This window comes from Procambarus clarkii, chromosome 14, assembly GCF_040958095.1.
Source record: "Procambarus clarkii isolate CNS0578487 chromosome 14, FALCON_Pclarkii_2.0, whole genome shotgun sequence".
Lineage (NCBI taxonomy): Eukaryota > Metazoa > Arthropoda > Malacostraca > Decapoda > Cambaridae > Procambarus > Procambarus clarkii.
In genome coordinates, this window is record NC_091163.1 from 17,190,150 (window position 1) to 17,217,541 (window position 27,392).

Sequence of the window (27,392 nt, forward strand, 5' to 3'; positions counted from 1 at the left end):
GTAACACCATTCTTGTTTACCCACTGAATTAATAAATTCTGTGGGTAAACAAGTGAATGATGATTATCATGGTCATCATTCTCCTCCTCACTTTGAGAATTAGATAATACATCATGAATATCAGTAAGATTCATGTGTAAATCATCAATTTCAGAGCCTAATCCATACTCTTGATTTGACTCAGCTTCAAAAGAACTAATGTCATTGTCTGACGACTCAATCTCTGAACTTGATGCTGCCTCAGTAAGATTAATGGGTTCACTAGTGTGTACAGCTGTATTTGGATGCATTTTGTGTATACGTTTTAGCCTTCTTGATACTTGCATCCATCTGTTGTTGTATTGGAGTCGCTTTTTTCGCTTATACTCGTACATTCTGTTAAAGAGTGTCAAATTTCTACATTAGACTACCATATTACCTATATTATTGTTAATAATGTATTGACAGATGCAATATGTATTAAAATTCTAAAAATAAGTCATTCATTATATACAATGTGTGATAATTAAAGCTGGTGCATATAACATCCTTGTCAGGCACATGCAAAAGTGAACACTTCCAGAATTGGAGACATGCAGAAATGTAACATATGGAAATAGAGGCATGCCAAAACAAAGACATGCATAAATTCAAATTCTTATCGAAATAATTTCTAGTGATTATTATATAAATTATTCCATCAGTACTAGATCAAATATTCAATACCATCCTCCCATTGGAAAGAGTAATCATGTCCTGTTGGACATTAATTATATGTTGAGATATAATCTAAAAGAAAATAGGGACATTGAAATTGTTGTTAAACTCTATTTCAATAAAGGACACTATAGGGAACCTAGAACCCTGTATTACAAGTGTAAGTGATAATTTTGGAAAATTTAATTAAAGCTAATTGTGTAGGACACCTGGAGATATGGTGCCCATATCTAAAGAATCACATCAACTGGTAAAGGTATAGACTTGCCAATAAGTGGCTCCCAGGTTAGAGGCATAAAATGCCAAAACTAGATGGTAGAATAAAAAGAAGATATTGTAAAAGGTAACCAAACAAAGATGCCACAGAAATATTAGAAAATTAACTTTCGCAAGCAGCGTGGTAGACATGGTTGGAACAAGTTAGGTGAGAGGGTGGTGGAGGCCAAAACCATAATCATAATCATCTGTATCAAACCTTATTACAGGTAAAACCAGTAGGCAGTCTACTGTATTTTATCAAACCGTTATTAGTATAATAGATCTCGTAATAATTTTGCAAAAATAATGGCATTTACTATTTTTAAAAGATTATTAGCAAATTTACAGAAATGGTGCATTCGGAAGACAAAACCAATTTTTCACTTTTGACAATTGTGATTCAATTGTGATTTGTGATTTACTATTTGACAATAGTAATTCACCCGAGCTTTTTAAAATAGTAAATGCCACTATTTTTGCAAAATTATTACGAGATCTATTATTCTAATAAGAGTTTGATAAAATACAAACCCTGGGGCCATAGAACGGCTATTTAATCCCCTTGAACGGACCTGTGCATGGGCCACTGAGGCATCGAAAAAAAACAGACCGGCTTGGGAAAAAAGCAAAATTGCCGGTCTATGGCCCAGCTGATGGCTGTGCATGAATGGCTAATGGCTGTTAGTTATGGAGCTAGGTTAGACTATGTATGTTTAAATCTCTGATTTAAACAGAGCCAGTGTTCAGTCAAATAACTGAATTTATCAAATCTTATCCTTGTATAATATACAAGCTGATGTGAGATCCCTGTCTACAGGTGGACTGGAACTATTATCCAGTAGGCAGTCTACTGTATTTTATCAAACCGTTATTAGTATAATAGATCTCGTAATAATTTTGCAAAAATAATGGCATTTACTATTTTTAAAAGATTATTAGCAAATTTACACAAATGGTGCATTCGGAAGACAAAACCAATTTTTCACTTTTGACAATTGAGCACCTGCTACATCCAGATTCTAGGGAGGAAAGGAAGGACGATCTTACTGGATCCCATAGCCTCTCCGAGGCACAAACCTGGCTTTTACATAACCCCCCCCCCCCCTGCACCCGAGCTTTTTAAAATAGTAAATGCCACTATTTTTGCAAAATTATTACGAGATCTATTATTCTAATAAGAGTTTGATAAAATACAAACCCTGGGGCCATAGAACGGCTATTTAATCCCCTTGAACGGACCTGTGCATGGGCCACTGAGGCATCGAAAAAAAACAGACCGGCTTGGGAAAAAAGCAAAATTGCCGGTCTATGGCCCAGCTGATGGCTGTGCATGAATGGCTAATGGCTGTTAGTTATGGAGCTAGGTTAGACTATGTATGTTTAAATCTCTGATTTAAACAGAGCCAGTGTTCAGTCAAATAACTGAATTTATCAAATCTTATCCTTGTATAATATACAAGCTGATGTGAGATCCCTGTCTACAGGTGGACTGGAACTATTATCCAGTAGGCAGTCTACTGTATTTTATCAAACCGTTATTAGTATAATAGATCTCGTAATAATTTTGCAAAAATAATGGCATTTACTATTTTTAAAAGATTATTAGCAAATTTACAGAAATGGTGCATTCGGAAGACAAAACCAATTTTTCACTTTTGACAATTGAGCACCTGCTACATCCAGATTCTAGGGAGGAAAGGAAGGACGATCTTACTGGATCCCATAGCCTCTCCGAGGCACAAACCAGGCTTTTACATAACCCCCCCCCCCTGCACCCGAGCTTTTTAAAATAGTAAATGCTACTATTTTTGCAAAATTATTACGAGATCTATTATTCTAATAAGAGTTTGATAAAATACAAACCCTGGGGCCATAGAACGGCTATTTAATCCCCTTGAACGGACCTGTGCATGGGCCACTGAGGCATCGAAAAAAAACAGACCGGCTTGGGAAAAAAGCAAAATTGCCGGTCTATGGCCCAGCTGATGGCTGTGCATGAATGGTTAATGGCTAATGGCTGTTAGTTATGGAGCTAGGTTAGACTATGTATGTTTAAATCTCTGATTTAAACAGAGCCAGTGTTCAGTCAAATAACTGAATTTATCAAATCTTATCCTTGTATAATATACAAGCTGATGTGAGATCCCTGTCTACAGGTGGACTGGAACTATTATCCAGTAGGCAGTCTACTGTATTTTATCAAACCGTTATTAGTATAATAGATCTCGTAATAATTTTGCAAAAATAATGGCATTTACTATTTTTAAAAGATTATTAGCAAATTTACAGAAATGGTGCATTCGGAAGACAAAACCAATTTTTCACTTTTGACAATTGAGCACCTGCTACATCCAGATTCTAGGGAGGAAAGGAAGGACGATCTTACTGGATCCCATAGCCTCTCCGAGGCACAAACCAGGCTTTTACATAACCCCCCCCCCTGCACCCGAGCTTTTTAAAATAGTAAATGCCATTATTTTTGCAAAATTATTACGAGATCTATTATACTAATAACGGTAAATAAATAATAAATAGTAAATAAATCAAAATCAGTTACATTATTTTATCTTATTCATAGCATAAATGTTCTCGAAGATTACTAAAAAGAAATTGAATTAGACTACAGCAAATTGGCAAACTTTACCTTGTATCTGTTTCCACCGAGTTTGTTTGGGGCGTTCTTCAACATATCAGCAATACTTGTCTCAACATCTCTTTCAGTTGCATTAGTGTGGGTGTTGATACAGGCTTCTGGAAATTTATAAGAATTAATTAATATATATAATTATAATTCACTTTGCTATTCCCCATTCCACAGTCCTCTCGTCCTTCCCACTTCCCTGTCCCCACATCATCCCCACTATTCCCACTTCCCTGTCCCATCGTCCTCCTTACCATTTTCCCCTCCCCTGTCCTTCTTCCTCCCCCACCATCTCCCATTCACCTGTCCCTTTGTCCTCCCCAGCATTCCCCTGTCCCCACCATCCCCAACTCCCCAGTCCCCTCGTCCTCCCCACCATTACCCTCTCCTCTGTCCCCTCGTCTTCCCCACCATACCCCCCTCTCGTCCTCCCCACCATTCCAAACTACCTCATCCGATGCATTCTATAATGGTCTGATGCTTCCATCAGAAAATTGGGAACATCAAATGATCTGATATTCCCATCACTGAAAAATAAGAACAGCTAAAAAAATGAAATGAAAAAAATAAAAAAATAAACTATACTCATGAAATGAACAGTATGGTAAACAACACAGCTCAATTTCAATGCAATGTCACACAAAATTATTAAATCGAAATGAAAATAAATTGAAATCTATGAAAATTCAAATTATCAATACAATCGGAAATATTGAAATAATATCGCAACATAATATAGTGTGGGTTGCTCTTACGTGCAACAGACGGTGCTGTTTTTCAAAAAAGGCATGGTTTTACCTGTCACAAGTGTGGCATCTATACTTATACTCACGAAATGAACGGTATGGTAAACAACATAGCTCAATTGCAATGCAATGTCACAATAACATTTAATAACAATAATAACAATAACATTTAAATATACTTTAAGATATAATCTAGAAGAAAATAAGAACATTGAAACGGTTCATGAACTCGATTTCAATAAAGGACACTATGGGGAACTTTGAAAAACAGTTAATGAGTATAATTAGACAGACTTGTTGCTAGGCAGAGGAGTAAATAATGAGATATATGGCAAATTTTGCAAAATATACGGCACACAAACATTCATACCCAAACAAAGCAAAATGCTAGGTAAGAACAAAGCAGTTGGCCCGTAGGGGAAAGGAGATACCCACAAGACTGGAATACAAGTCATTAACAAGCACACAAGTACTACACTACACAACAACCGCACTACTACCAGAACTGGACGAATCACTACCAAAACAACACATTGCACATCACTACCAAAACAACACAACACAACACAAGCATTGGCAAAGAATTATAGACCAGTTGCACTAACATCCCACATAATAAAATTATTTGAGAGTGATCAGGAGTCAGATTACTAGTTTTATAGAGACCAATGACCTCCACAATCCAGGCCAACAAGGATTTAGAGCAGTTTCTATGATCGAGCCACTGAGATCTATAAAGAATTCTGATCAAGAAAGGGATCTAGGGGTGGTTTTAGATAGAAAACTATAACCTGAGGATCATATTAAGAACATTCTGCGAGGGGCCTATGCTACACTTTTTAACTTTAGAATTGCTTTTAAATACATAGGTCAAAAAGTTTTAAAAGTTTTAAAAGTTTTTTAAACCTCTCGTGTATCATGAGTGTGTTAAAGCATCAGATGGTGCATTCAGATGATGAATATTACCTAGTTCCTTCATCTGGGAAGAATGAACACATATTGGTGCATTCGGATGATAAAAACTAACTACTGTAGTTTAATTGATCAACAGACTGTATATCATATGCAGACTGTATGTGGATCTGCGGGCCACTCCAAACAACAGCCTGGTGGACCAAGCTCCACCAGGGCTAAAGCACAAAGTGATATAGATGTGATAGAGAAACTAGGTCAAATGGAGGAGTAGGTCTGTATATTAAACAGCACCTGACGTGCACAGAGCTACTAAACTCAATGTGGTGGTAGAGTGGTGGGGGGGGGGAAACATTGCAGAAAAAAACAAAAATACAATTTGGTCAACAAAACAGCATTGTTTAAAATAGAAGACATGGGTTGTCATTTTGGGGGTAAGGTAGGTTACATTGAGTTAATTAGTTAGTACTTAGTTTTTATCTTAAACTGGTTGGGAGAGGTACAGTGTTGCTGTGCTGGTGAAAGAACACCTAAAGGTAAATTAAATAATGATTGCGAATCCACAAGAAGTTGACATAATATCGCTAGAGATCTGCAATCAGGATGATAAACTTTCCTTAAAGAATTTGACAAACACTTGCTGATAGGACATGAAGTAAATGAAATGTATGTCAAGTTTTGTGAAATATATGATAAAAGCACAACAAAATTTGTACCAAAGGAGAGATGCAGAACTAGGAAAAGGGGTTTGTTCAACAGAAATTGCGAGAGGGCCTGAGACCCAAACACACACAAATGGAATCAATATATAGCAAGAGGCCAAACCCCCAAACATACAAGCGATGCAAAGATGCGAGAAACAGCAGCAGCATTAAGGAGAGGGACTTAAGGACCATAAATAAAGTGTGAAAATAAACTCGAGTAAATTTTTTTAACTACTCTCGACAGTGAAGAAAAACAAATATTCAGACGATTTGTGTTAGAATCATTAATCTTACACTTTCGGTCATATTCAACAACACAAATACATACACACACATTCCTGTTGCTGTAGCAAGTGAAGAATTACACACACAGATCACAATAACGTGATGCATCAAATGAACAAATCCACAAGGGCCGTGACGAGGATTCGAACCTGCGTCCGGGAGCATCCCAGACACTGCCTTAATCGACTGAGCTACAACAGGGTAAAAGGGTTGAAACCGAAGTTCTACTGAACTTACTGGATCCCATAGCCTCTCCGAGGCACAAACCAGGCTTTTACACAACCCCCCCCCCCCTGCACCCGAGCTATGTCAACAGGCCGTTCTCCCTCTTCGCCCTTCCGAATGCACCATATCAGTAAATTTTTTAATAATCTTTTAAAAATAGTAAATGCCACTATTTTTGCAAAATTATTACGAGATCTATTATTCTATAGAATAATGCATATAAATGCATATATGCATATAAATACAAAACATAAATACAAAAGTAAATGTAAATAATTTTACCTTGCACCTAGATCCACCAAGCCTGTATGGCGCGCGTTTCAGTACTTCGGAAATCTAGAACTATCTTGAATCTCTAATCTGCAATGAAACAATACATATTATTGCACTTACCAAAACATGGATGAATGTAGAAAATACAGAACTATTAGCTGAATATCAAATAAATGGATTTAATCTATTTCACACAGATAGATATATTACACCGTGTATATTAGGTAATACCTAACATACACGCCTCCACACACACTACATTTGAAATGTAGTCTCAAAAAGACTACATTTCAACAGCAAAGATTACTCCATAAAAAAATAATTAAATTATTGACCAACATGAGAGAGGGTTAGCCAACATGAGGGTTGTGTTGATTGCCTGAAAATATTTAAATTGTGTAATGTATTGAATGGCATTTTTCAAGTTACAACATTTTTTAAATTACTGAACTAGGTTCTAGGCTTTGCTAGGCTTAATTCAATTATTACAGATAAGCCTAACCTAGCCTAGAACCCAGTGGGTTTTCTTCCTATTGGGGAGTGTTGTACATGCCTCGCCTCCACATACACACTAGCACAGCCAGGCCTCGCCTCCACATACACACTAGCACAGCCAGGCCTCGCCTCCACATACACCAGCACTGCCAGGCCTCGCCTCCACATACACACTAGCACAGCCAGGCCTCGCCTCCACATACACCAGCACTGCCAGGCCTCGCCTCCACATACACACTAGCACAGCCAGGCCTCGCCTCCACATACACACTAGCACAGCCAGGCCTCGCCTCCACATACACCAGCACTGCCAGGCCTCGCCTCCACATACTCACCAGCACAGCCAGGCCTCGCCTCCACATACACCAGCACTGCCAGGCCTCGCCTCGCCTCCACATACACCAGCACTGCCAGGCCTCGCCTCCACATTTAAACCAACCAAGCCCACAAATACGTTAACATGGACCAGCATTACACCGTCTAACATACTCTGTCAGATGTAACAACTAAATTTGTGAATTCAAGACCAAATCTATTGTATAACACAGTGTTAGTACGAGAAAAACATTACTTACATTCGAAGCCGTGTTTTAAAATGGCGGCGGTCTTGTACTGACGCTCCAAACTGTGTGTTCGTTTGCGTATGATGAACGTGTGACAATTTACTACAACAATTATTTAATTATTCTTATTCTTTATTTTAATATTTTTAGGGTACATGAAATTTCAAACTTATTTGCACACAATAATATAATTGCATTGTCATAACCTTTATATATTACGGAAAATACGATGACATGAACGAAGTCAAAGTGAAGTTGAAGTCAAAGTCATTCGCCGAACGTATTAGTCATTTTTTTTCATACATACATAGTTGATTTACAAACATAATGTTGGATTTATAGATAGAGCTAGTGCATACAATACCTAAAGCCACTATAGTAGGCCTATATAGCATTTCAGGCAACCGGGCAGTATATATGGACCCCTTACTCAAATCTCTGAATATGTTAGATATTAAGTCCCTGCACATACTCTCATGTGTATTTTATATATATAAAACGCTGCACTGTAATGTCAATCCTGACCTTAAAAGCTTCCTAGAAGGTTGTAACAGATCCCATGAGCACCACACCAGAAACAAATACCTATTTGATATTCCAAGAGTACGACTTAGTCAAACTAGAAATGCTTTACAAATCAAGAGACCTCGAATGTGGAATGACCTTCCCAATTATGTTAAAAACTGTACCTCTCCCAACCAGTTTAAGATAAATAAAGATAAATTTATAAGTTAAGAAAAATTCCACAAATCAACAACCCTGTTACTGACCCTGTATTTACCCAAGTCTTTCCTAAATCTAAACTTATCCAATTTATACCCATTGTTTCGTGTTCTATCTTGTGTTGACAATTTTAATACCCTATTAATATCCCCTTTGTTATATCTATTCAGGAAATTGTGGTTGATCTCGAACCCATTGATAATGTGACGACTTATACAGAATTTTGTAACTATATCATCAAGATTGTAACCAGCTTAGCTAAATGTAGTGTGGGGTTCAGTCCCTAAGCCCATATATGTGCCTCTCTAACCATTTAGGTTACAGGGCAAAAACATAAAAACAAAGGTAACTGCAGAAGGCCTATTGGCCCATACCAGGCAGCTCCTATCTATAACAGATAAACACTAAGTACTACCTAATTAACTCAATGTAACCTACCAACCTAACCCCCAAAATGTCAATCCATATCTTTTATTTTAAACAATGCTGTTTTGTTGACCAAATTGTATTTTTACTCTTTTTCTGTCATGTTTCTCCCACCCCTGTTTTTTCCCTTTTTTCTTATTTTTTCTCAACATAATTCATACTTTAATTATGCGGATCAGGACATCACCTGATCAAACACATCAAACATCGTTTGACCACCATCAAACACACACATTTCGTGTGTGTTTGACGCTCACTGATATGTACCAGCGTTGTTTTATATATGGTGCTATTCTATCTTACGCTTTGTTGCTCTTTTTTACCTACGGGCTCATAGAACATTCTATTGCGAAAACATTGGCACAAAAATGAATGACGTACATACAATAATAATGTCAGGACAGTGATATAATTATAAACTTTCAAAGCACTGTATCGCCCATGTGTCGTCTTGTCACCAATACTGGGTAACAGTTCCGCCACTTCCCACACTCTTGCGGGTGGGCAGCGACCATTATTCTACGTTTATATTCATATCACCGTGTTGGGAATTTCATTGCGAGTACATTGATACCAAAATTAACGCTGTAGGACAAGTGTGGAAGTGATAACAATCCCAAGAGTAAAAACATTTTGTTGCTCTTGGGCACTCACGGCGAGTCATCTACGTAGGTATTTATTGGGTGCTGGTATTCATATAACTTTTGGTGACCGTTTTTGCTGATTTTCTTCTAGAGAATGTTATTGCGAACACGTTGGTACCAAAATGAAATACATAGCTCGAGAACTAAGGTCAGGAGAGTAAAAAGAGTATACACATTTTTGTTTTGACGCTTAATTAAGGTTATTGTGAGTACTCATCGCCTGCCTAGAAACTGGAACTAGTAATTCCATCTATCATACATATCATACAAGAGGAGCCACACATCTATGGATCATCCAATAAAATCAGCAGACTTCTAGATGTTACTACTGCTCGGCTTAGACTCGGTTACAAGTATCTCTGGGAATTCTCATTATCTGCTGATGTAGACCTGACCAAATGTAAACTGTGTCAACAAAATTATTCGCACACCCTCCGTCACTATGTGATGGAGTGCGAAAAGATACATGAATTTAGAGACAATTCTATAACCAATGTTCCAGCGATGTGTCAATATTTCATTCAAAATGATCTGCTACCAGAAATTTTAGCCAAATATCCCCAGTTTGCTAACTGTAGATAACAACTAAGTGATTGTAACCTATCCACCGCTGCATGCCCACTGGATGGGGGACGGTGTGCAGGACAAACATATAAATTTTGATACTAGCTCTCCACATATGTCAGTTGCTTAATTTAGAACCTGTACTTGAGGTCGATCTCGAACCCATTGTTGATGTGATGACTTATATTGAATTTTGTAACTAGCTCATCAAGATTGTAACTTGCTTAGCTAAATGAATTGTGGGGTTCAGTCCCTGAGCCCATTATGTGCCTCTGTAACCCTTTCCACAACCGCCCACAAGATGGGTATGGGGTGCATAATGGGGTGGGGTGTCTTGGCCAAACGTGCCACATCAAAACCACAAGTTGACATTGAATGTGAATTAACAATGAGACAAGTAAGATTTATACTAATACATTTATACTAACTCTGTTGAGCGTTGACCATTTATACATCAAATCTGTTGATGTGAGCACTTTAGTTTAGTCTGCCGTTTAAAGAAAAAAAGAGCATATCAATGGTATATCACAGAAAACGAATTTATCATAAACTCATGTATTTGTCTTATCATATTGAACTGCATTCATATTTTTAATATATAACAATATGAATATACAAATTTCTGTAAATCCCCTACCTTGTTGGAATCTGTGGAAATGAATGAGCAAATGTGCTGGCTGAAGGCGCTGAAGGAAACCACATTGGTTTCATTTTGGATACAAATGTCCATGGAAATTCAAAATGGAAACTAATTATATAGTTGAACCTGCAGAGACGAGTTTAAGAATCTGTGTTGAGAGTGATGGACACAGCCTTCACAATTATACTTCAGAGAATGTAAACATCTAAGAGTCATTAGAAATATGTGTAGAATAATAAACCCTACATTGTTTGAGTTAGGGAAAACACCATTTGTGATATATAGATACTATAGCTGTTCCTAAAGATTCACCATTTTTTGCACCAGCAAGATAACATATAAGATTTTAAGAGTTGACGAATGTTAATATTCTTGTTTGATAAACTGTGAACTTGAGACATAGTTAATAAGAACATATTAACACAACAAAATGTTTTCAAAATCCTTAACACCACTTTCCAGCAACTTATATAATTTATATAAATTATTTTAGAGAATAATACATAAATTATATATTTAAACATGATATAGTGTTTAGTGGAATGTATAAGGAGTCAAATTGTGTTAAAAAGAGCAATTTTTAGAAAATTTGGAAAAATACTTTTTTCTGTTCAAATTATAACTAAATGGATTATAAAGGTTTCACTCAGCCAATATATATCATTCACAATTTATTAATGAATTTTACAAAAAAACACCATAAATTTTATATTTAAACATGTAAAAACTATTTGTTTTACATTTGGAAGAAAATAATTGTAGAAAAACAATTTATAATTAAACCTTTGTGTTTGGATTTTTTGAGTAAAAGTTTCTCAAAGGCTCTCCTGCACCATTCTCAATGCAAATCATTCCCACACCTATGGCAAGAGATAGGCGAACGTTGTGTAGATGATTTGTGTTTGCTGGGGTGTCGTACCTAACTCCTGGCGCCACGGGTCGCACGGCCTGGACCTACCTCCTCTCGTGACGTCACACTTGCCAGGGGCGTTTCTTATTGGCTCCCTGTACCACGTCACCGTTCTTGGCAATTCTGGTGCCACTGACGTCATAACATTTTGGCGCTAAAACGTAGGAGTCGGCGCCATCTTGGCGTCCAAAAGGGTCTAAGCCACCGGCCAAAACACTCTTCTTTAGGTAATTTCTCTCCTATGCGAGGACACCTCATGCTCCCACATATGTCAAATTGTTCTCTGGAAGGCAGAGAACGTTCGGGTAAAGTAGATATGACTCTTACAGCTGGCGTGGGAGAAATATATGGGGGGAACACCGTCACAGTACTCACCTATTTGTGCTTGCGTGGGTTAAGCTTTGGCTCTTTGGTCCTGCTTCATGTTTTTTGAGGCGGGCCTATTGATAGCTCTTTGATATATATTGCTTTAGTGGAAGTCCCCCAGAACCCCAGAATCAAATATATATTTCAAAGTGAGTCCAGCTTTCCACTGAAGCCTCTAAAGGGGGGGGGCCCTTTAGAGGCTTCAGTGGAAAGCTGGACTCACTTTGAAATATATATTTGATTGATATAGCTCTTTGGTCCCGCCTCATATATGTGTGTGTGTGTGTGTGTGTGTGTGTGTGTGTGTGTGTGTGTGTATGTGTGTGTGTGTGTGTGTGTTTGTGTGTGTGTGTGTGTGTGAATGTGTGTGTGTGTGTGAATGTGTGTGTGTGTATGTGTGTGTGTGTATGTGTGTGTGTGTGTGTATGTGTGTGTGTATGTACTCACCTAGTTGTGTTTGCGGGGGTTGAGCTCTGGCTCTTTGGTCCCGTCTCTCAACCGTCAATCAACAGGTGTACAGATTCCTGAGGCTATCGGGCTCTGTCATATCTACACTTGAAACTGTGTATGGAGTGAGCCTCCACCACATCACCCCCTAATGCATTCCATTTGTCAACCACTCTGACACTAAAAAAGTTCTTTCTAATATCTCTGTGGCTCATTTGGGCACTCAGTTTCCACCTGTGTCCCCTTGTGCGTGTTCCCCTTGTGTTAAATAGACTGTCTTTATCTACCCTATCAATCCCCTTCAGAATCTTGAATGTGGTGATCATGTCCCCCCTAACTCTTCTGTCTTCCAGCGAAGTGAGGTTTAATTCCCGTAGTCTCTCCTCGTAGCTCATACCTCTCAGCTCGGGTACTAGTCTGGTGGCAAACCTTTGAACCTTTTCCAGTTTAGTCTTATCCTTGACTAGATATGGACTCCATGCTGGGGCTGCATACTCCAGGATGTGTGTGTGTGTGTGTGACTATGTTGTTCACATGTGTACGAACATGTGACGTTATTTTGTACACATTTGTGAATGTGTGTGGGTGTATGTGAGACAATGTACGAACATGTGACGTTATTTTGTACACATTTGTGAATGTGTGTGGGTGTATGTGAGACAATGTTGCTCACCTGTGCGTTTATATGACAAAATGTGCACATTTTTGTGTGCGACACTCTACAAATGCGTGTATGCTTACATGTGTGTCATCATACGTGTACACATGTGTGTGCGTGTATATGAGAGCATGTTAAACACCTGTCTTTTATCCTCATGTATTGAACGGTGCAATAATTCATTTGTTATTTCATTTTCTTTTCCTTTTTGTTATTTGTATTTTTTTTATTTTTAAAATAAAATAAAATAAATTTCTATTTTTAATAGTTATTTCCTTTTGTATTTTGTTATTTCATCTTCATTTCCCTTATTTCAACTGATCTATCTTCTCTACCAGCGAAGATACGAAGTTTACCAAAGGTAAACTCTTTTGCAAGGAGTTTACCACAACAATCTCCATTGTAGTGTACTGTAATGGACTGTAGTGAGAACCTACACTCCCCATCGCGAATATTCCAGCAACAGAAACTTACCCAGCTAACAGTCACTACACCTACACCCTCACACACGCATATTCCAATCTCAAAATCGACAAATATTCTCCACTGCAACAGTCGGTTGCAAAGACTTGCTGTATCAACAATCGGCACATATTGGGCGTGTCGACGATTGTTCTCTCCCGCTATTGACTGTGCAGCGAGGAACATTGTGGTGGTTGTGTACTCCAGACCCGACTATTGTTGGCAGCTCATCATACACTCTGGACAACAGCAGCAGCAGAGTGGTTAGGGTGGGGTAGGGGGGGGAGGGGCCCTTCATATACAACAAGCGTATATATGACGTTCATGAACAAAGAGATGTACCGAAGCTCAACGAAGTTCCTGGACCAGTGGACTGAAAACTGAGAGGCTGGACCCAAGTTCATCACCACTTGCACTAGTGGTTAAGTGCTGCTAATTTAATACTTCTTCCCAACCCACGACAACACCCCTCTCTCTTTGACCCTTTTCCACCCCCCCCCCTCTCCCCATATGACCTTTTTTTACACTCTTGGCCCAATTTTTTCCTTTCGCTTTCATGCCCTCTCTGTAATTTTCGTCCTGTCTGATTTTTTCATAGTTTTTTTGTACACTGTAAAAAAAATTCAGAGGACACTTAAATATAAATGAAATCACAACTTTTGTCATGTATGTCGCGACGATAGATTGAAGACGAATAATATTAGCTGTTAAGATTGTCCCAATGAAGGGCTTGGAAATGAGCAAATTGAGAAAAACTTAAAGAAAAAAAGCTAGGGATAAAGTAGCACTTACAAACCCACTGATGAACCTACTTACAAGCCTACTTAAAATCCCACTTACGAGCCCATTTACGAGATCTTAACCTCTTTTACGTCAACTGTCGACGCAGTTAACCTCCCAAGGAAGTGGTAGCAGCCCTCAGCGATCGTGGTCCACAGTGGGAGAGATAAAATAAATTCATGATCCCTGTGGCTTGCACAGCAACCGATTCAGATACGCAACAAATCGTTAGCAAAGTTAGCCAATTGGCCTACCCTCTGGCCCGCGGGGCTTCAGTAACTGCCATCTATACTACTGAGTGTGCATTATATATGAAAATACATTTTATTATCCTAAAAAAAGTTTCTCAAAAATAAAAATGTCTAAAAAATATATATCTTCTACTTACCGTCGTTCAGCTGAAGTGATGTAATATTGGTAGTTTGGCAGAGGGTGACTGGTTGTTGGACTATGGTAGGTCTGGGAATTCCACGGGGCAATTTTTCGGCCTTTTTTGGTTTCTGTTTCTCCAACTCCCCATTTCAAAATTCCTCTCTCAAAATTTCAAATCCCTTTTTAAATTTACATATTGGGATATCACTATTGGTTTTAGCATTTCATGTAATGTGAACGATGCGTATATATACACACATACATGCGAGTCACGATACATATGTCTATAGTAAGTAAATACGCATCACACACATAGTTTGCACGTAAACAGTGACTTCAGTTGCATAGAAAATATTCTTGTATCACAACATTCCTCTTTAACTTACTAATCACCACTAATATCACTATCATCAAAACAAATACGTTCTCACTATTTCAACCCATTTAGTATTACGAAGCAGCTAATCTGCTCCATTTATCAACGCAAATCACATCTCACTCCACTGCGATCCAACTCATCAGCTCACCTTAAAACATCGCAACCAATCCACCAAAAATTTGCTTGGTTTTAATTCAAATTTGAGCACCGTTATATTGACGTCTTCTCAGTATCGAACGCGTGGTTTACTATGTTCGAAAGTTTCTGGCGAGGCAAAAGTGAATAACAGTAGATATACATTGAATAAACGAACACAATAATGTACGCACCGATCATCAATACTCACAACACTCTTGGATAATCATCACTTGATCAACAGTCAGGACGAACCACTGTTCCCGCAGTACGATCACACTCGTATGGTCGTTAGCCGTGTCGTGCTGAGAGAGCTTGTCATTGCTAAACGCGAGAAGGGAAACTAGGGCTATAACAACTTCATATTCCAACATTGGAGACGGTCGGCAGAGCCATCTAGGAATGGGATGGGGAACTAAATATGCCCTATAGCTTGTCATCATCTCTGGTTTCGCCACAATCGTTTCTAGCATTTAGGTAATCCTCTCAGGTGATGCGAGAAGACTGAAATAGTGCCAAGAATAATCACTGCTAAATTACTGTTTAGTGATTAATCATTAAAAATAATTTTAATTCAAATTAAAATTTTCATTAAATCAACATTTTGCAATGATGAACAACCTTAAACACATTTTGTCTTGCATTCAGGCTTTTTTGTGTAATTCAAGGGAATTAAGAACACCTTTCAAAAATTCCTTGGAGTATTTATAGACTCACTAAAGACGATTCATATAGTAACTAACATGATTCTGTAATTTTGCATAAAAAAGTTTTTTCCCATTGGACACGAAGACGGAAAATGCAGGACCATTATAACTTCGCAGCACCAATACATCTCAGCGACAGGATCTTAAGGTGTTGGGCACCTCCGCCTCGCCGTATGGAGCTGACGAGCCGTTACTCTCACCCCCCCCCCCCATTCTGCCTGACACCCCGAGGGTTATGTGGGGGGGGGGGGGGTTAACGACACCCTAGTGTACCTGACAAAAACGGGGTACACAACCGTCACCCTTCACTTCACACATGGAGAATGGAAGGGGGTGTTGATTACACCACGTTGGAGCACCTAGCACACAGTGGCAGGGGGTTTGGATGTGGGAGAGGAGGGGGGGGGGTACCTGCGAGTTTAGAGGTGTCAACATGCTTCAAATCACTAGCTGTGATTGAAGCCTCTAATCCCAGGCTTCAGACTCAACTGGGTTGCCAGGATAATTCTAAAGGCCTTTAGAATTCCCGGGTCTCGGCACTGATGACTTAACAGTAAATAGGTACCTGGGAGTTAGACAGCTGCTACGGGCAGCTTCCTAGGGATATATTCACCTAGTTGTGCTTCCAGGAGTTGAGCTCTCCTCTTCGACCCGCCTCTCAACTGTCATCAATCAACTGCTACTCACTACTAACTAATTTTGTAGTTTTTTCACACACACACACACAAACACATTTGGAAAGCAGATAATGTAGTTCCAATATACAAGGGGATAGGCAGGAGGCACTGAACTACAGGCCAGTGTCCCTAACCCCCATGCCATGCAAACTGATGGAGAAGATTGTGCGAAGAGCTAGTGGAACATCTGGAGCGAAAGAACTTTGTAACACAGCATCAACATGGGTTCAGAGATGGCAAGTCCTGCCTCTCAGGGCTAATTGAATTCTACGACCAGGCAAGAAAAAGAGTGGGTGGGCAGACTGCATATTTTTGGATTGTCAAAAAGCGTTTGATACAGTACCTCACAATAGGCTAGTGAAAAAGCTCGAGATGCAGGCTGGAGTGAAAGGGAAGGTACTTCGTTGCATAACGGAGTACTTAAGTAGCAGAAGACAACGAGTCACTGTGAGGGGTGAGGTCTCGGACTGGCGTTACGTCACAAGTGGAATCCCGCAGGGGTCAGTACTTGGACCAATACTTTTTATGATATATGCAGGCGATGACTCACAAGGATCTCCCAGAGGGTATTGAATCGTTTCTCTCAATGTTTGCTGATGATGCAAAAATTATGAGGAGGATTGAAACAGAGGATGATAGTAGGAGGCTACAGAACGACCTAGACAGACTGAATGAATGGTCCAACAAATGGCTGCTAAAGTTTAACCCGAGTAAATGCAAAGTAATGAAACTAGGCGGTGGAAACAGGAGGCCAGACACAAGATACAGAATAGAAGATGAAGTACTTAATGAAACGGAAAGAGAGATAAATCTAGAAATTTATATCACATCAAATCTGTCTCCTGAAACCCACATAAAGAGAATTACGTCTGCGGCATATGCGAGGCTGGCTAACATCAGAACAGTCTTCAGGAACCTGTGTAAGGAATCGTTTACAATCTTGTACACCACATACGTAAGACCAATTCTGGAGTATGCGGCCCCAGCATGGAGCCCGTACCTTGTCAAGCGCAAAACGAAGCTGCAAAACGTTCAGAGGTATGCCACTAGACTCGTCCCAGAACTAAGAGGCATGACTTACGAAGAAAAGGCTGCGGGAAATGCACTTTATGACACTGGAAGACAGAAGAGGGGAGATATGATCACTACCTACAAAATCCTCGGGGGAATTGACAAGGTAGACAAGGATAAACTATTCAGCACTGGCGGTACGCAAACACGGGGACACAAATGAGCTACAGGGACGTTAGAAAGAACTTTTTCAGTGTCAGAGTAGTTAACAGGTGGAATGCATTGGGCAGAGATGTGGTGGAGGCTTACTCCATACACAGTTTTAAATGTAGATATGATAGAGCCCAGTAGGCTCAGGAATCTTTACACCAGTTGATTGACAGTTGAGAGGCGGGACCAAAGAGCCAGAGGTCAACCCCTGCCAACACAACTAGGTGAGTACAACTAGGTGAGTTATCAGTATGTACCCCCTCTCTGGTCAATTAATCAGGTGTACAGATTGAGGTAAAATATTATCAAATTCTTGTTCAGGATATCATATATATTTAAAAATCTCAAAGTGGCTCATTTAGGTATAGGTAACGCTTAAGGGAACTCGTGACACACGCACGCATGCCCGCCCACATACGTATGCACGCCCACAAGCGCGCACACGCTAAAACACACACACACACACACACACACACACACACACACACACACACACACACACACACACACACACACACACACACACACACACACACACACACAAACACACACACACACACACACACACACACACACACATACACACACACGCACACTCACACACACAAACGTTCAGTCAGGGGAAAAAGTATTAACACCTGGGAACAAGGGATAGGACCTTACTTTAACCCCCCCCCCCCCCGTCTTGTCCACCCATCTGACCTGACCTGACCTGGTCGCCATCTCCGACCCCCCCCCCACCCCCAGCCCCTCGCATCCCCCATACACACACACTCTTCCGCTCCCCACTCTCTCCCCCTCTCTCCCACTCCCACTCCCTCTCTCTCTCTCTCTCTCTCTCTCTCTCTCTCTCCTCCCTCGGTATCCCTACCCTCTCTCTCTCTCTCTCTCCTCCCTCGGTATCCCTACCCTCTCTCTCTCTCTCTCTCTCTCTCTCTCTCTCTCTCTCTCTCTCTCTCTCTCTCTCTCTCTCTCTCTCTCTCTCTCTCTCTCTCTCTCTCTCTCTCTCTCTCTCTCTCTCTCCTCCCTCGGTATCCCTACCCCCCCCCTCTCTCTCTCTCTCTCTCTCTCTCTCTCTCTCTCTCTCTCTCTCTCTCTCTCTCTCTCTCTCTCTCTCTCTCTCTCTCTCTCTCTCTCTCTCTCTCTCTCTCTCTCTCCCTCCCTCCCTCATACCGCTCTGCCCTCCTGACAAATCCTATCACTGCACAACTATAGGAACAGGGGCAAGCATGACAGCCAGAGGTACCTGGGGAACAGGAAAGAGTCAAGGTGACGAAATGAAGGAAATTTTTGACCAGTTTCTGGAGAACATCAAGAGTGAGATGCAAGAAATGACCCAGGAAATGAAGAACGAAATAAGCAACTTGAAAAGAGAGCTGACAGCAGCAAAGGAGGAGATTAGAGCCCTCAAAGAGAATGGTATCGAGGCTGAAAATCATCCAGGGAGAAGGTGGTAATAGATTTTTGGATGAGAATGCCACAATAAAAGCAACATTTACAGTAGTACTAAAAAAAAATAACTCTGAAGTAATGACTGCAGTGATGGAGGTGGCCATGAAAGCAGCCACCTCACAGGTGGCGGCACGCTCCACTAGCCATCTGCAGGAAAGGAACAGATCAGTGGATGCTGTGGGTATTAAAGAGCAGGAAGGCTCTAATAGGTTAGAGTGGAATGACAAGGACAAAGCAGCAGTGAATGAAGTACTAAGGGCACTAGACATGGAAGAAGCTGAGCATAGCATTGAGAAGGTTTTCAGGCTAGGTTGGTACAACAAAGACAGAGACCGAGTGATAAAGATAGTGTTTGCAAACGAGAGCACAAAGGAGAAGATTCTATCAAGGAAGAGCTCCCTGAAAAACGTGGGAAAATTCAAAAATGTATTCCTCCAGAGAGACATGACAAGAGAGGAGAGAGCCGTGGCAGCAGAAGCAAGGAAGAGGCGCAGGGTGAGAGGGGAAAACCAGGAAGTCACAGCTCCCAACACAACACCCCCAGAGGCGAGGGGGGACCAACAACCAGCTACCCAGTAACACCAGAGGGGAGGACAACCTTGCCACCCTTCTCTGCATAGAAAACTCCCCTACCCCAAACCCTCCCTGCCCCCACTCAAATGTTCAGCCAAATCTCCCTCCCCCCCACACCCAATCCCCACCCTTCTACCCCTCCCCTTCTCATGCCAAGTCCTCCATCCCCTTTCACCCCATACCCTTCCTGTCCCTCCCCCTTCACTGGATCCTCCGCCCCTCACCCTAGTATCCTCTGAGACCCTGTTATCCACCTCACAGGTCCTCACACCCATGGAACAGCTTCCCCCACCAGCAAAACACTCACTAAGGAGGCGATTTGAGAAGGGACAGAAGAAAGTGAGCCTGAAAGCAATGTACACTAACATAGATGGAACTACAAATAAAGCAAATGAGCTTGGAGAATGGGTACTAGAGTAAAACCCATACATAATAGCCCTCACAGAAACAAAGCTAACGAAAACGATAACAAATGCAGTGTTCCCACAGGACTATTATGTTATGAGGAAAGAGAGGGGATGGAAGAGGTGGTGGTGGTGTAGCTCTGCTAGTAAGAAAAGGCTGGGATTTTGAGGAGATGGTTATTCAGGGCTGTGAAGGTTTCAGTGACTACATAGCAAGTACCATAACAAATGGAGGGGAAAAATTTAGAGTCGTAGTCATATATAATCCACCACCAAATGACAGAAGACCTAGACAGGAATATGATAGAAACAACATGGCCACCATTAAAATACTAGAAAGAGCAGCTTCTGTTGCTAGCAGGAATGGATCTGGACTACTAATTATGAGAGACTTCAACCATGGGAAGATAGATTGGGAGAACAGAGACCCGCATGGAGGACCAGAAACATGGAGAGCTAAGGTGCTGGACGTGGCAACAAGAAACTTTCTAAGCCAGCACATCAAAGAACCAACAAGAATGAGAAGAGAAGATGAACCAGCAATGCTTGATTTGATATTTATCCTAAATGAGTGGGATAAAAGAGAAGTTAAGATGGAAGCACCCTTGGGAATGAGTGACCACTGTGTATTGAACTTTAAGTACCTGGTAGAGCTAGGAATTATCTCCCCCCCCCCCCCCCCCACAAAAAAACAAAAAAAAAAAAAACTAGGAATAAAAAGGTTGGCATACCGAAAGGGGAATTATGAACAGATGAGAAGTTTCCTAAGTGAAATACCTTGGGACACAGACCTCAGAGATAAGTCTGTACAGGGTATGATTGACTATGTTACCCAAAAGTGTCAGGAGGCAGTAAACAGGTTAATCCCGGCCCAAATGGAAAAATCCGAGAAGCAACAGAAGAATTCATGGTATAATAGGGCATATATGGAAGCGAGGAAACTGAACAAAAGGGCGTGGAGGAACTTCCGGAATAACAGAACACCAGAAAGCAGAGAGAGATACCAGAGAACCAGGAATGAGTACGTCAGGGTGAGAAGAGAAGCAGAGAAAAGTTTTGAAAATGGTATAGCAAACAAAGCCAAGACCGAACCAAAGCTACTCCACAATCACATCAGAAGAAAAACAACAGTGAAAGAACAGGTATTGAAACTTAGAACAGGCGAGGACAGGTATAGAGAGAATGACAGAGGTGTGTGAAGAAGGGAGGTAAACCAGGCGGCCTGGAAGAGTTCGAAATTACGAGAGAGGAGGTCAAGAGACACCTGCTGGATCTGGATGTTAGAAAGGCTGTTGGTCCAGACGGGATCATCTCACCAAGGATACTGAAAGAGCGTGCAGAGGCATTTTGCTTGCCACTCTCCATAGTGTATAGTAAGTCACTGGAGACAGGAGACCTACCAGAAATATGGAAGACGGCGAATGTGGTCCCAATATACAAAAAAGGGCGACAGGCAAGAGGTACTGAACTACAGGCCAGTGTCCTTGACTTGTATACCATGCAAGGTAATGGAGAAGATCGTGAGAGAAAACCTGGTACCATATCTGGAGAGAAAGGACTTCGTGACAAATCGCCAACATGGGTTCAGGGAGGGTAAATCTTGCCTTACAGGCTTGATAGAATTTACGATCAGGTGACAAAGATTAAGCAAGAAAGAGAGAGCTTGGCGGACTGCATTTTCTTGGATTGTCGGAAAGCCTTTGACACAGTACCGCATAAGAGGCTGGTACATAAGCTGGAGAGACAAGCAGGTGTAGCTGGTAAGGTGCTCCAGTGGATAAGGGAGTACCTAAGCAATAGGAAGCAGAGAGTTACGATGAGGGGTGAGACCTCCGATTGGCGTGAAGTCACCAGTGGAGTCCAACGGGGCTCTGTACTCGGTCCAATCTTGTTTCTGATATATGTAAATGATCTCCCTGAGGGTATCGATACATTTCTCTCAATGTTTGCGGACGATGCCAAAATTATGAGAAGGATTAAAACAGAAGAGGACTGTTTGAGGCTTCAAGAAGACCTAGACAAGCTGAAGGAATGGTTGAACAAATGGTTGTTAGAGTTTAACTCAACCAAAGGTAATGTAATGAAGATAGGTGTAGGGAGCAGAGGCCAGATACAAGCTATCATCTGGGAGAGGAAATTCTTCAGGAGTCGAGGAAAGAAAAAGACTTGGGGGTTGATATCACGCCAGAACTGTCTCCTGCAGCACATATCAAGAGGATAACATCAGCGGCATATGACAGGCTGGCCAACATACGAACGGCATTCAGAAACTTGTGTAAAGAATCATTCAGAACTTTGTATACCACATATGTCAGGCCAATCCTAGAGTATGCAGCCCCAGCATGAAGTCCATATCTAGTCAAAAATAAGACTAAACTGGAAAAGGTTTAAAGGTTTGCTACCAGACTGGTACCCGAGCTGAGAGGTATGAGCTAAGAGGAGAGACTACGGGAATTAAACCTCACTTCGCTAGAAGACAGAAGAGTTAGGGGGACATGATCACCACATTCAAGATTCTGAAGGGAATTGATAGGGTAGATAAAGACAGTCTATTTAACACAAGGGGAACATGCACAAGTGGACACAGGTGGAAACAGAGTGCCCAAATGAGCCATAGAGATATTAGAAAGAACTTTTTTAGTGTCAGAGTGGTTGACAAATGGAATGCATTAGGAAGTGATGTGGTGGAGGCTGACTCCATACACAGTTTCATGTGTAGATATGATAGAGCCCAATAGGCTCAGGAATCTGTACACCTGTTGATTGACGGTTGAGAGGCGGGAGCAAAGACCCAGAGCTCAACCCCCTCAAACACAACAAGGTGTGTACACAGGAAACAGTCCGTAACAGCAGTCTAACTTCCATGTACCTATTTACTGCTAGGTGACAGTGGCATCAGGGTGAAAGAAACTCTGCCCATTTTGTTTATGCCATCACCTTATGTGAGGAGATGGTTCACCAGCTCACTTACAATAGTGCTCTTATGCCTGTGGGAGCCAGTACACTTGTTAAGTGCACTTGTTAAGTGGGCGGACTTAAGTTTGGTAACCAGCAACCGAAACATCTAGTGTTTGGGCTCATGTGAGAGCCCCAGTCATCAGCAGTCCATAAATGTTACCCTGGCCGGGGTGGCACGTTTGTGGACAGTGCTAGAGCTGATAGCATCATCTCATTGTATGGCTTTGAGGCCAGACTCAGCTTTGCGCGGGAACGGCTAGGCCGCCGGCGTGGGTGTGTGGGCCTCAAGCGCTGGCTGGAGACTTGAGTCGTTGTCATGGAGACAGCCGCCATCTTAGAAACATCTTGAGCCGCCATGTTGGTCGGCCATCTTGGAGTTGCCCTAGGGGCTATGCTACACCGTCGCTGATTGGAGGAGAGGGGTAGGCCTGTATGCCTGTATGCCTTCCTCTCATTAGTTATTTCGAGATGGACGTGGGGAGTAGCCGGTGTAGCATCATTCTGAACACAGCTGCCACCTTGTCAAGACGCTCTCTGTACTCAATTCGGCCAAATTGAAGTTTAGGGCGTCGTGGTGGCTGGACTACTCAACAGCTGATGCTTCCTGCTTCACCAACGACATCGGTCGTCACAGAATCCGGCCGAAGTCGTCGCTTGGAGGGGTTTAAGACATTGTTATTCAGGGGGTAGAGGTACAGTGATCTGGGATCGTGGGGAATGTGCATACGAGCAGCAACAGACTCGTAGATACCATACCAGTGTTGATTAGACTTGCTAGTGCTCTGTAGCAGTCGATGGGAACGGGGAAATTCGTGTCAGTGTCAAGGCAAATTTCCCATGTTCGAGTGAGACGCTATCGTTGTGCGCGTCACCTGGGTATGAACGCTTCACCGGTGGGTCGAGGGTGCGAACTCAGCCGTGTTGAGTGGGAGGGGTTCGAGTGTGCGCCAATCTTTTCGAATAAATACTACCGCCGCTTACGCCACCCGGAGCGAGTCAGCCACAGGAAGCGGGGTGCCTGATGTATGGGAATGGTGTGTAAAGCCGGCAGCATGAATGAGTAAGTACCTATGTGTGTATTTCTGGTGATTAGTAGTCTCTAAAGCTTGAATTCGAGGTCAAGTGTTCCGTCACATTGTCACGCAGCACCTGTTCAGGTGGAGTGAATTGTGGGCGAGGAGATTAATCACCTGTGTTGTCATCTTGTCAGTCCAGAGGGACTTAAGTCTGGTGTACACAGACGTACAGTGTGTGTGTGTGTGAGTACACACGGGAACAGAGGATACATAGATTAGCCAAGGACGGAGAGGATGTCCATGTAATAATTATATTATTTCATTGTGGTAATCATTTTTGATCGTCCGTGGGACGGAGTGATATCATTTCCATGTGTGGTCTTGCAGGTGTGGAATTCCAACACTGAGCGCTCAGGTATGTGTAACGCCAGTGATTCCTGGCAATGATTATTGTGGAGTGTACCACAGTGTGGACTTAATTTCTTGTATTGTTCCCAGGGCCGTGACAAGTGTGATTTATATATATATATATATATATATATATATATATATATATATATATATATATATATATATATATATATATATATATATATATATATATATATATATATATATGTATTAACGTAATTTTGGTGAGTTTGGTGAGTGACGAGGCTGTCTAGAGAGACCGCCCCCGCTCTGTCGAGTAACGTAACTCTTGAGAGTGTTTATCGACATGCGTGATCGATAAATCACTCACCCATGTGATTTAAGGAGTGTGAGATTCTCCTTAGTGTTCCCAATAACGTTTGATAGCTGTAGGCCACGTGTGTCAGCAGTAATTATATATATATATATAATCGTAGTGTCACGGTTCCCAGTGTTATTGTGTTATTTACTGTGTGGTGATTGCAATATATTGACCTATGTTCTAGGGGTCATTTGCAGCAGTAAGTAAGTGTGTGCAGTATCCTAATATTTGGAAATTAGAGTACTTGCCGTGTGTGTTATTGCAAGGAGTTGTTATTTGATGGTGATTGTTGCTAGTGTTGAGCAATCACCGTATGTGATTGCAGTTCAGTAAAGTCATTGTGGGGCAGTGTTCTAGAGGGTTCATGTCCTGTAGGTTATTTTACTAGGTTCTGCAGTATTGTCATTGCAACCGGATTGTAACGTAAATCACTGTGATTTGTTAGTGTGATTTGTCATTGTCGTGGGGGAACTCGGCTGTAGACGAGTACTTGGGTACACATATATTCTCCTGGTTATCTGGTAGGACATCGAAGTCCAGTATTCAGTGAGGTGATTGCGAGGCAATTAATATAACGTAACCAAGGGAACGCCCATTGCTTTAAGAGAATTTGTTCTTTGACAATTTGAGTAACGTAGAATACGTTTGGGTTAATTTACTTTCCTGCAAGCAGCTACGGTAGTCTCGAGGAGCCTAGCCATCAGCCAGATAAGAATTAGAGTATTGTCTGTCGTAATTAACGGTCAGTGGACCGGGTAATTGTCGTGTTTCAGGAAGTCAAAGTAATTAACCTCGATCCTTGTTTGATCGACTCACACGAAGGCTACATTGTTCCATTAACGTAACGTCGTTATCTGCCCGGAAGTACCGGCACTTGATTGACTCGTGGGAGGAGTAGCGTCATTTTAGAATAACGTAAACGTGGGGCTAATTACTGTTATTACTCGCCTGAATTGGTCTGAGTATGGAAGGCTTAGACGGAATTCATACCTTAATGTAAATTGCTGAGCCAGTGTGAAAGGTTGCGTATTTTAATTGTTTAATTATTGATCTTGAGGATAGTAATTAATTACTCTAAAGGTAATCACGAGTGATTACCGTTCTCTTAGCACTTTGGACATTGCAAATCAGAGTTTACCATCGCTGAGTGATTAGTAACCGATTAACGTAAATTAACGTAACTAGTAAAGAGATTAATCAGCTGTCTGGTAGTACAGGGATTAATGGGATTTTCTCACTGAATGCTCGACGGGTAGAGTGTTGTGTAATTTCCGCGTTACTAGTGACAGTTGTAAGAGTTGTTAATTTAACGTAAATGTTACCTTGTTATTAACGTAAATGTTATTGTGTTATTAACGTAAATCAATTGTTATTGATTGTTGATCGTCCGTGGGACGGAGTGTTAACATAAGGATTAATTTGAGGAAGGGTGCTGGAGTTGCCAGTGAACCCATTAGTTATTGTTGTCATTGAAAGACTACTACTTTGATTGCATTGCAACCGCTGTTGCAGGAGTAGACTGCACTGAGGCGTAGAACAGTTAGGAGGTTACTGGAGACGTATTTCAGAACCTACTGTGTCATTTGTTGTAATTGTGATTATACATCTGTTAGTTCTTGCTTGCTTGTTGATTCCTCTGTGGTCACGCTTATGTTCGAGTTAGTTCATTATGCAGTCCGAGGGGCTGGTGTCTAGCTGTCATTGATAGTGTCACAGGAAGGATTTCGAGTAACGTCATTGACATTTCTTTTTGTTTTGTTGTAGTAGTTAGTACTTTATTGAATAAACTAAGTTGTTATGGTTAACACTGTCTTTTCGTTACACCCCACACATTATTATTGTTATGCAAATGTTCTTCACACTCGACTAATAAAATTGAGACTAATTTTCTGAACTTTGGATCAAATATACGGCACCACACAACAATAAATTATTGTTGTGAGAGCCCGTGACCTACTCGCTAGATTCGCTTCGGCGATTGGCGAAGGTCGGCGGCCTAAGAGAGGGGATTTCAATTTTCATTGTGGTCTCGGCGTTTGCTCGCGCCTAGTCAATTGTTCATACATGGTCCCAAAGTGAGGAATGAGCTGTTTACTACACTGGTGTGTTAGCTAAGCAAGTCCTTCCTCAGGCGACCTAGTTGAATATCACGACAGGAATAAAGGTTAAAGAATAAAGAAAATTCTTAGAAATTTTCAGAGCTAAAATTCCTTATACCAATTTCAATTTATTCCACAAATTCTCAACTCAAACTCTCACATCGTGGCGCCCAACGTGGGGCCGTAGACTTTTGATTCATAATCAGAAAAGTAAGACTCATCAAGTTGAGAAACCTGTGAAGAAAGGT

The 27,392-nt window shown here is 41.2% G+C and overlaps 1 protein-coding gene across 2 annotated transcripts in view; it reads right to left on the reverse strand.

The window, feature by feature from the left end:
* The window catches only part of LOC138364707 (uncharacterized), an 18,556-nt gene extending 2,983 nt beyond the window's left edge, over nucleotides 1–15,573 (reverse strand). The window contains exon 1 of one of the 2 annotated variants that reach the window (XR_011228501.1): nucleotides 14,807–15,573. Coding sequence is in view for 1 of the 2 variants with exons in the window: in XM_069324688.1 (XP_069180789.1) it covers nucleotides 92–374 (283 nt within the window). In the remaining variant the exon portion in view is untranslated. Of the gene's footprint in view, nucleotides 1–91; nucleotides 504–14,806 lie in introns of those variants that run through there. The other variant, XM_069324688.1, reaches the window with a different exon arrangement.
* Nucleotides 15,574–27,392: the final 11,819 nt, after the last annotated feature.